This window comes from Doryrhamphus excisus, linkage group LG2, assembly GCF_037039965.1.
Source record: "Doryrhamphus excisus strain RoL-2023G ecotype Guam linkage group LG2, RoL_Dexc_Guam_v1.1, whole genome shotgun sequence".
NCBI lineage: Eukaryota > Metazoa > Chordata > Actinopteri > Syngnathiformes > Syngnathidae > Doryrhamphus > Doryrhamphus excisus.
The window spans coordinates 11,712,916-11,724,023 of record NC_136358.1 but is presented as its reverse complement, the minus strand read 5'-3'; the positions used below and the strand labels follow the sequence as shown (position 1 = coordinate 11,724,023).

The following is an 11,108-nucleotide window of genomic DNA, read 5'->3' as shown; positions in this document are numbered from 1 at the left end:
TCCCGTGTCTGATTGTGCGTTCATGTAGTTGATCCTGTGACAGCCGTGTGAACTACTACATTACTATTCCGTGTGCGTGTGTGTTTAGCTCAGTGTGACGCTGATTAAAAGTGAGAGCTTTTTGATTGCTTCTACACTTGCTGCTGGAATTATTAGCATACACAGAGTGCTGCACTAACAAAGCAACATTTCACTGTGTGTGCATGTGTGTGTGAGTGTTGATGACAAGTTGCACATGATGAACGAGCTTGTAGTGTTTGTGTGTGTGTTCAGTTGTTCTCATGGGAGTCCTTGTTGAAATCAACAATAAGGTTCTGCTTGTGGGTCTGTTGGAGAAATCAATGGAGTCCATTCATTAGCAGCTGGTAGAATGGCGCCTCTTGCTGGTAGGAAGTGGACCTGCTTGGAAAAAAGGCATCAAGACAGGTGTAAGTTAGTTGCATGAAGTGGACGCACTGTAGCTTCCAGCAAGTGAAGCACAGACCTGCAGTGTTTGTAGGGACCAGCAGGGGACGCAGTCAGACATGAGTCACTTTGCAAATTGTTCTTCTTCAAAACACTTTAACATCTCTGCTAGTGTGTAACAACACCTCTTTAATAAGAAGCTCTAAGCTAACAAGACACGCTAAGCTAAGTGTTTGCCAAATACTAAATACATAAAGGTAGAAATAAGAGATGAAGTAAATGTGACTCCAGTTGCCAGATAATAAATAAAAAGGCCGGTGGGCACCAGGTCATCAGTGAAGCTCTTGCTCTGCAAATTGCATTGTAACTCAGCTTTGTGTGTGTGTGTGTGTCGTGGAGACAGAACCACTTGAACCAAATTGCCCCCATGGTACCCACAGTGCATCTGGAGCTGGCTGGGCTTGTGCTGTCCCTTGCAGCAGAACACTCGTCTCATTGTGAACCCCCAAAGCCTGCTGCTGTTGCCATGGCAACCAGCTGTGCAAGTCGACAGCCGGGTGTGCGGGATGTTTGAGTTGCCGTGACAACAACAAACAGGAAGTAGCTGCTCATTTGAGTTACTGACTGCGCGCATTGTCATTCAATGCGATCTGGATCGATCGAGGATACCATGATCGATGAGTAACCATGGCGACCAGCCTCCTAAAGCATGTGCATGTTATCGGAAACATAAAAACGAGCTGCACTGCGGTGCTCCTTTAGAGGGCGTGCCCGTGCAACATGCAGTCGTTCAGCGTGCAGAGGAAGGTCAGAGGTTGCTGCATGCAGGCATCAGGCTGACACACACACACAGGCAGACATAAAGAGGTTAGAAGTCATTGCAGCTGGAATGAAAGTGTGCGATGTGATTGCTTGGTCCCAGAGGAGGCCATGAAGACCATCAAGAAACAATCAAAGGCGTAAAAAGTATCAAAACGATCAAGCAGATGCAGTGCAGCGCCAAAGGCGAGCATTTGGCTCGTAAAGCTCCAGCTGGAATGCGTCAGTTTCACATGCTCACAGGTACACTTTGAGACTGATTGGAGGGTTTTTTTAAACACACAATGATGCCTTCAAGACCACTTGAAGTGCGTGTGTTTGTCTGTGTGTGTGAGTCAGCTAAGTCATCCTTTCTTTGCGTCCTCACTGCACCCGGCTGCTTTCAAAGACAACCATGCCTGTGTGGCCCCATGGGGTCCTCATTGTCTTCCAGTCAACAACATGGCCGCCTTGCTTTATAATTACTATGCACTGTTTGTGTGTGTGTGTGTGTGTGAATCATTGATCAACGTGACAAAGACTTTGTACTGTGTCACTTTGTGTGACCCTGCTTAACCCCCAATCCCTGTTTGTGTGTGTGTTTATGTATTGAAGTGTTTTTGCTGTTGACTTGTCAGCCTCCACCAAAAGTGACACAAAGTGGTCTCACACACAAACACACACAAACACACACTCACACAAATCAATAAGAGAGAGCTGCTTCGAGATTGTTCTCTTAGCCTTCATTTCAACTGGCAGGCTATCGGTCACCATGGAAACCCTGATTGACAGTCATCAATGAGACTGACTGTTATTGTGGGATGTTGTACTGCAGCAGCCAAGATTAGTGTGTGTGTGTCCTGAGGCAGTGGACTATCATCCTCACACCCCTAATGAGATTTACAGCCTGCCACACACACACACACACACTTTGACTTTGAATGACCTTTATAGGAGATGTGAGCTTGCTAAGTGAGTTTGTCCAAACTCCTCCAGGTGGCACTGTTGCTGTCAAACATCTTCACTATCCTTCCTCCTTCTCTTCTTCTTCGTGTGGGAGGAGTGTGAGTGGAAGAGCAGAGAGATAGCGAGGGTTTTGGCTTCTTTTTTCAGTTTTCTGTACTTTTTCTCATCACGTTTTCTCGGTGGTGGCTTTTGTAGGTGTTGGTGCTTGTCTTGGTGGTTTTTGGGCTTAATTGGTGGGGGTTTTTGTGGGTTTTGCCGGCCGGGCCTTAGCCGGCTGGGGCACTGTTGCGGGAGCCGTAATGGCGACGACAGCCTCGCCAAGCTGTCGCGGAAGCACAGCGTCAAACTGGGCGCTGGCTCCCTTTGCAGCATGGAGGAGGTAGCGCTGGCTGTGGGGGAGATAGTTGGCAATAAGGCTATTAAATCCACCGCCCGTATGAATAAGGCAGTGGTGCTGGACAAAAGTGGACAAAGTGGAGCAGGTGAACAGGCTGTTGGAGACGGGGATCACTGTTAACGGGCTGTTTGAGCCGGTGCTGCCACTCACGCAGCCCGCAACAAAAATCATGTTGTCTAACGTGCTGCCATTCATCAGCGACGAGTTTCTAAACAACAAGCTCTCTCGTCATGGGAAAGTGGTCTCCCCGATGAAGAAAGTTCTGTCTGGGTGTAAATCGCCTTGACTGAAGCACGTTGTGTCCCATCGCAGACAAGTGTTTATGATCCTGAACAACAGAACTGAGGAGTTCGACTATCGTTTCATTGCGCGGGTGGACGGGTTCGATAATCAACTTTTTGCCACGTCCTCCGTATTGAAATGTTTTGGCTGTGGGGAGGAAGGGCACATTATTAGAGCTTGTCCGAACCGCTCCGACCCGGCGGATTCGCAGCCAGCAGATTCGAGAGGGGCCGGCGGATCCGCTGGAGGGCCCGTCGCAGCACAGCAGGAGGGAGCAGCGAATGAGTGTCAGGTAGAGCAGAGTGAGCACAGTGAGCACACTGAGGTGGCTGGTGATGGAGTTAGTGACAGAGGTGTAGAGGAGATGGTGGTGGAGGGAGCAGAACAGGTGGGTGAGCCAGGAGGAGGTTTGGTGGATGGGGCTCGAAAGTTTAGTGAGACAGGTCAGATTGTGGATGAGACAGATGAGGTGGTGGGGGCGACAGGTGAGTTAGGTGAGGTGGTGGGGGCGACAGGTGAGGTGGTGGAGATGACAGATGAGCAAGGTGAGGTGGCGGAGGTAACAGGTGAGTTAGGTGAGGTGGTGGGTGACAGGAGGGAGACAGATAGGCGAGACAGGTAAGAGCAGGCAGGCAGTGGGAGAGTATTGCCGCTGTTCAGGCCGGGTTTATGGACCCCGGGGTGTGTGAGAGTGTGTCTGGGAGTGTGTCTGTGTGTGTGTCTGTGTCTGCTCCTGCGAAGCGGCGCAGCAAAAGCAAAAACGTGCTGACTGCACTAGCCACCACTGCAGACAGCGACAGTGAAACATACATGTCTGACTGCAGTAATGTGTCGAACATCACCACTGCCAGTCAAGAAAGCAAGTATTATCCTGAGAAAATGTTTTTAAGCATTTTCTACAGCAGGCAAAAGGATTTAAAGGTTTATTTGAAATTGAAAAATATTTCTCAGACAAGCTGCTGTTTTTGAAGTCAGCAAAGCACAAAAATAAAACAAAAAAAAAAGATTTTTAGGCTAAAAAAAAATGGTAAAGGTCAGAAAGGAACTCGATTGTTGATCATCATGGACATTTTGCTTTTGTGTCTTTTTTTCATCACCAGTCCTTTTAACCTCCTCTTCGACATGACGTCTTTTAGAGTGGGGATGTTGAATGTCAACAGCGCCATAGTGGCAGAAAAAATTGCTTTGGTGTTGGTGACACAGCAAGGAGGAAGAACATAGATGTACTCTTCTTGCAGGAAACACACAGCGACAGGCTGCACTGGGACAGAGAGTGGGAAGGACAGGTGGTCCTCAACTGTTAGTGGGGGTGTGAGGCTCCTGTTCTCCAGGACTTTTACTCCCACCTCAATAGAAGCGGCGCACGTAAAAAGAGAGAGATATGCCTCTGTTGATGTGCTCTCATTTCATTTTGTTTGTTAAAATGTTATGATTAATAATTGGTTCATTTTGGTATCACGTGACTGTGATTAGGGAACTGAGCCCGTGTGTGCGGGTGCTTCACTCAGCACTGAACAATGTGTGCCGTGTGTTATGTGCGTTTAACGTTTAACGTTGGGTAAAAGAACTCTGCTAACAGTTGAATCCCATAACACAAAGTTTGAAAGTCGGTGAAAGGTGAAAGTCGCAACTTGTACCGCGTGCACCTGAGAGCTAAAGGTATGAACAGAAAGGAAAGGGAAACAGCGAGTAGCCGCTCGGCGAGGCTCATTTTTGACGGTGACGAGAAAAACTACGAAATATGGGAAACCAAGTTTTTAGGCCATCTGTGTCTTCAAGGATTGAAAGACACAATCTTGAACGAGCCCGACGATGCAGGCGAAGAAGACGATGGGAAAAACACCGAGGCTTACGCGGAGCTCATCCAGTTTTTGGACGACAAAAGCCTATCACTGGTGATGCGTGAAGCCGCAGATGATGGACGCGGTGCGCTGAAGATTCTCCGTGAGTACTATGCTGGAAAAGGAAAGCCCAGAATAATTAACTTGTATACAGAGTTAACCTCATTGCAGAAGTCGCCAACCGAGGATGTCACAGAGTATGTTATCAGAGCAGAGACTGCGATTACAGCCCTGAGAAACGCAGGTGAAGCGCTCAGTGATGGACTTTTAATAGCAATGGTGCTGAAGGGGTTACCAGAGACATTTAAACCTTTTGCCATACATGTAACCCAGAGTGAAGCCAAAATGACTTTTGCTGAGTTTAAGACAAAACTCCGAAGTTATGAGGATGTTGAAAACATGCGCGCAACTGTGTCTGAGGACAATGTCATGAAGGCAAGAACACAGTTTGGCACAAAGCGCGCGCCCGCCGGAGTAAAGGACAGCAATTATATGGACGTTGTATGTTACAAGTGTGGTGCAAGTGGACACATTGCCAGATCCTGTTCGCGCAGACAATGGTGCCATCACTGCAAAAGCAACACACACAACAGTGCCAGCTGCAGACGAAACAAGCAGCGGGATGACGTGCGTAAAGCAGCCGACGAGACTGGGTAAAGGAGTATGCATTTCGGGTATGCGACTCTGAAGAACCAGCGCTGGATGTCAAGAGGAAAGGCCTGATGGTGGATGCAGGTGCGACGTCTCACATAATCACGGACATCGCAAAGTTCAAGAAGTTTGACAGCAGTTTCCAAGCCGGGACTCACTGCGTGGAGCTGGCTGACGGCTCCAGATGCAAAGTAGTGGCCAAGCGCAGAGGTGATGCGGAGGTGTGGCTCATCGACAGCGGGGGCAGGAGCTTCCGAACAACGCTGAGGGGTGCCTTATACATCCCAACGTATCCACAAGATATCTTTTCAGTGAAAGCTGCCACTTCCAGCGGAGCCACTGTGACCTTCAGTGGGAAGAAAAATGTGCTGCTGCACGGAGACGGTACCAAATTCCCCATACACGTACACAACAAACTTTATTATCTGAACACATCAGAAAACATGTGTAAGACTAATGACCAGTGTAAGAAAAGCCTTGATTTGCAGAGTTGGCATGAAATCTTAGGTCATTGCAATTTTGCAGATATAATGAAACTGAAAAATGTTGTAGATGGAATGGAAATTAAGAATGAAGGTAACAAACCTGTTTCACAGTGTGAAGTATGCATTCAATGGGAGTTTGTCCAAACTAGAAACAGAGGGCTAAAGCACCTCTGGACATGGTACACACTGACTTAGCGGGTCCTATAGATCCAGTGTCTAAAGATGGTCATAAATATGCACTTTCTTTCACAGATGATTACTCTAGTGCAATTTTTGTTTACTTTTTGAAACACAAAAGTGACACTATACAAGCAACAGAAAAATTCATTGCTGATGTGGCGCCCTATGGCAAAATAAAATGTATGCGATCTGACAATGGCACAGAGTACACATCCAGAGAGTTCCAAGCATTAATGTGCAAGATGGGTATTAGGCATGAGACTTCCGCTCCATATTCTCCACACCAAAATGGTACAGCGGAACGCAATTGGAGAACCCTGTTTGAAATGGCCAGGTGTATGCTAATAGAGAGCAAGCTGCCAAAGATGTTGTGGACCTATGCTGTCCAGACAGCTGCTGTGGTGAGAAATAGGTGTTTTAATAGACGTACAAAACAGACACCTTACTACATGTTAACAGGCAGACAGCCAAATATTGCCAGAATGCAGAAATTTGGACAAGTGTGTTATGCTTACAAACAACAAAAAGGAAAGTTGGACTCTAAATGTGAAAGGGCCATTTTTATTGGATATGATAAAAATAGTCCGGCCTACATGGTGTACTATCCCAGCATCAGAAAAGTACAAAAATACAGACTTGTAGAGTTTGTAGTTAAAAAGAATGAGGAGGTACTGGATGCAGATGATGATTTTGACATTCAAAATGAGAGAAAATGTGTGACAAGCCCACTAGCTAACCCACAAGTGATAGAAAGTCAGGAAGTGTTCACAAACAATGAAGCAGATGTGAAAGACGAACAAAATGCTCAAACAGTGAAGTTAGAAAATGAAGAAGGTAAACAGGAAGAATACAAACCTGCTGAGAAACGTTATCCTGATAGGGAGAGAAGAAAGCCTGACTATTATGGTGATCATGCATGTGTTTTTGAGGAGGATATTACAAATATTGACTACTGTTACAGACTCCTGTGTAATGTTCCTCAAACATACACAGAAGCAATCACTTCAGTTAATGCAAAACAATGGGTTGATGCTATGGATGAAGAAATGCAGTCACTACAAGACAATGTAACTTTTACCTTGACCACTCTTCCCAAGGGTAAAGATGTAGTGGGGGGTAAATGGGTTTATGCAATGAAAAAGAACACTGATGGATCAGACAAGTACAAAGCCCGATATGTAGCCAGAGGGTTTAGCCAAAAGAAAGGTGTAAACTATGATGAAACTTTCTCCCCTACAGCTAATATGACCAGTGTCCGGGTATTAGCACAGAAAGCAGCACAGGAGCAGCTAGTTGTTCACCAGATGGATGTAAAAACTGCTTATCTTCATGCACCAATCGAGTGTGAAATCTACATTGAACAACCTGAAGGTTATGAAGTTGTATCAAAAGAAGGTGACAAATTAGTGTGCAAACTAGAAAAATCCCTGTACGGTCTAAAACAGTCACGACGCAACTGGAATAAGATGTTGCATGATTATTTGTGTGAGATGAAATTTGTACAGAACCCAGCCGATCATTGTGTTTATAGCAAAATTACTGAACAAGAAAAAGTGCACATAATCATATGGGTCGATGATTTGATTATTGCTGCCAATGATGATGATGTCTTACAATATGTTAAAGAAATGTTGAAACTCAAGTTCAGAATGAAAAACTTAGGTAAACTAACACATTACCTGGGTATTGACTTTGAACAGTCTGCAGATTGTGTTAAGATGTCACAATGCAAATATGTACAGAAAATACTGAAGAGATTTGACATGTTAGACTGTAAAGCCAGAGCTACCCCTTGTGAACAGAAACTTGACTACAGTGATGATGCTAAACTAATGGATGATGTGAGGAAATACAGAGAAGTAGTTGGGAGCTCAATATACTTAGCAACATGTACAAGGCCAGACCTGAGTTTTATAGTGAGTAAACTATCTCAGTACTTCACTAGACCGACTACTGATCATTGGACAACGGTAAAGCATGTGTTGAGATACTTAAAAGGTACTCAAAACAAAGAACTTTGTTTCAAAAAGCACAAAGGTGAAAACACAATCCATGCTTATAGTGATGCCAACTGGGCCGCTGATATTGATCGAAAAAGCACGACAGGTTACTGTATCAGCCTGAACAAAGATGGGCCATTTATTTCATGGAAAACTAAAAGACAACCTACAGTTGCTACAGTCCCTTATTTATTTTTGGACTCATTTTAGACACAGGAAAACTGAATTACGTGTCTTAAGCAGGGGTGGGACAATGGCAAAACGGAAATTAAGCTTCTGTGCCAACAGTATACACTCAATGTCAGATGCTACACCTGTAGATCTATCAGAGAGCTGGAAGGCAAGATCGTGGACTTGGAAACATTGAGCGCGTCCATAGAAAATCTAAGACACATTGATATCCTCAAGTCTAAAAAAATGGCCTTGAAGGACCTGCGGGGTGCCAAGGTGCAAGGCGCATTGAGTCCAGTCACGGGTCCAGAACATGTAGAGATGGATGCCCCTTCTGGTTTCTTCTTCGGCCTGGAGAAACAGCATGGTCAGAGGAGGCTGATCCACTCCCTGCTCTCTGACACGGGGCAGGAGCTGACTGAGCCTGGCCGGCTGAGAGAGCGGGCAACTGGTTTTTATTCTTCCCTGTACTCAAGTGAGTATGAGGAAAGGGAAGAGCTGTTTGAGGAGTTCTGCGGAGAGCTGCCTCAGGTCTTAGGTGCCACATGTGACCAGCTGGACAGGCCGCCCCGAGAGCCGCCTGCCAGGGCACGCTGCCCTGCAGAAAATGCAGGGACGGCGGGCTCCCAGCATCGACGGCCTTACGGTTGAGTTTTACAAGGCATTCTGGGACATTTTTAGCACCTGATCTTTTAGTTGTTTTCAATGAAAGCCTGGCTTCAGGCTCCTTGCCAGTGTTCATAGCCCTGTTGCCAAAGAAGGGCAACCTGCAAGAGATCAGGAACTGGCGCCCTGTATCCCTCCTCTGGACCGACTCTAAGATCTTGTCCAAGGTGTTAGCTTCCAGTCTGGGGTAGGCAATGGAGGAGGTCATCCACCGCGACCAAACTTACTGCGTACCCGGTAGGTCCATGGTGGACAACGTCCATCAAATTCGGGACATATTGAAAACCTCTAGTCTGATTTCACTGGACCAGGAAAAGGCATTTGACCGTGTTGAGCACTGCTACCTGTGGAAATCCATGGAGAGGTTTGGATTCCGCATGAGTTTCATTGCTAAGATCCAGGCATTGTACGAAGGCATTGAGTGCATACTTAAGTTCAACGGCAGTCTGCGTGCTCCCTTCAGGGCGCGTAGAGGCGTACGGCAGGGCTGCGCTTTGTCCGGGATGCTCTATGCCAGGGGTGGGCAAACTACGGCCCGGGGGCCACATGCGGCCCACCAAGCGTTTGAATCCGGCCCGCCAGTTGCTTTCTAAGTATTTCAACTTTTAACATACAAACTGGCAACATGACTTGCAAGTCTTATTTAGTAAAAAAAAAACAACAAAACTGTCAAATTAAATGACGTAGTTAGATGTGGTGTGATGTTTAAAGTGCTCCTGAAAAAAAGGGACATGAAAACATACAGCTGATAGTATATAACACTTACAGATAAAATTAGACAAAAAAAAATTCAAGGAAAATTATAAGTATAAAATAGTGTGTGTGTTAAATATATATATATATATATATATATATATATATATATATATATATATGTTCTGGCCCCCCCGGACAATTTTGTTTCCTCAATGCGGCCCACGAGTGAAAGTATTTGCCCACCCCTGCTCTATGCACTCCCCCTCAAACCCCTCCTCTGTAAGATACGCTCGAACATTGCTGGTTTGGTTTTACCCGGCTTTAACAAGAACGTTATTTTATCGGCCTATCCCGACAACGTCGTCGTTATGACCCACACCCAGGAAGACATAGAGGTTTTATCGAACTTGACAGATTCTTTTAATGCCCTGTCCGCGGCGAGGGTAAACTGGAGGAAAAGCGAGGCCCTCGCCATCGGTCAGTGGGCCAGCGGTCTCCCGGTCCTTCCCCAGAACCTCTGCTGGAAGAGAGATGGTTTTAAATACCAAGGGGTCTATTTAGGCAATGAAGGTGTCGAGAACAGAAACTGGGAGGACATCCCGGCAAAAGTAGTGGGAAAACTAAAGAAATGGAGATGGTTGCTCCCCCAGATGTCCTACAGAGGTCGCGTACTGGTGGCTAACAATCTCGTGGCCTCGCTGCTATGACAGGCCAACGCTGACAGATGCCGGGGCACTGGGGTCGCTGCTGGGGATCCACCAGGGCAGTCCAGAGAGCTCTGGAGCTGTGGAGGAGGAGGCTGACCGCTGCAGAGAAGCTTCTCCTGGCCAGATACCAAAGAGGGACTGAACCCGACCCAGAGGACCCCTTTCCGGATCTGCAATTAATTCTTCAGCTCCGCGACGCTTCCGGCCCGCTGCTGGAGAAGGCCCGGGAACTAGACCTCCGCACAGGTGACAAAAAAACTCCATGACTGTGTGTGTACCATGACTGTGTGAGAGTGATCTGCAGGAGAGGACTGAGCGACAGGACGCCATCTGTGTGGAGCAGCAGGCTGGATGGAGACGGAGCAGCTCCGTGCTGGAGAGTCCTGTACAAACCCCCGATCCCCAAACGAACTGCTGTTGTGTGCACTTTTAGCACTTTCCGCTGTGTCAAACATCTGCCCGTTCTGTGGCCACCCTGAGATGGTTTTTCATTTTTTTAGCAAGTGTGAGAGACTCACGGTTTTCCTCACTCTTTGATCTCAGGTTTTTGATCTATTTCATGTCACCTTTTCTGAGAAGATGTTCATTTACGGTTCAGGGTACCAAAAGAAATCCCAGAGAAAATGGCAGCTCCTCAACTTTGTCTCAGGCACAACAAAGCTGGCTATTTATGTGTCGCACTGGAACAAGGTTGAGGAGCATGCAGGTCAGGACGCAGCCTCAGTCTGGCGCTGCAGCGTCCGATGCAGACTGAGGCTCGAGTTTGGTTTTTATAAATTGTCAAATGACCTGCCAACTTTTATCGATACATGGTGTTTTAATGATGCTTTGTGCACCGTAGCTGACAACACTTTACACTTTTC

The 11,108-nt window shown here is 46.6% G+C and overlaps 1 protein-coding gene across 1 annotated transcript; it reads left to right on the top strand.

Moving 5' to 3' along the window:
* The first annotated feature begins 4,827 nt into the window (after positions 1–4,827).
* Positions 4,828–11,108, top strand: LOC144901949 (uncharacterized). Its single transcript, XM_078797948.1, has 2 exons — positions 4,828–5,724; positions 10,249–11,108. The coding sequence occupies exons 1-2, from the start codon at positions 5,412–5,414 to the stop codon at positions 10,257–10,259; spliced, it is 324 nt and encodes a 107-aa protein (XP_078654074.1). The 5' UTR covers positions 4,828–5,411; the 3' UTR covers positions 10,260–11,108.

Excerpts from the sequence above, each read along its gene's own strand:
- LOC144901949 (XM_078797948.1), top strand. The coding sequence starts at position 5,412 with ATGGTGGATGCAGGTGCGACGTCTCACATAATCACGGACATCGCAAAG.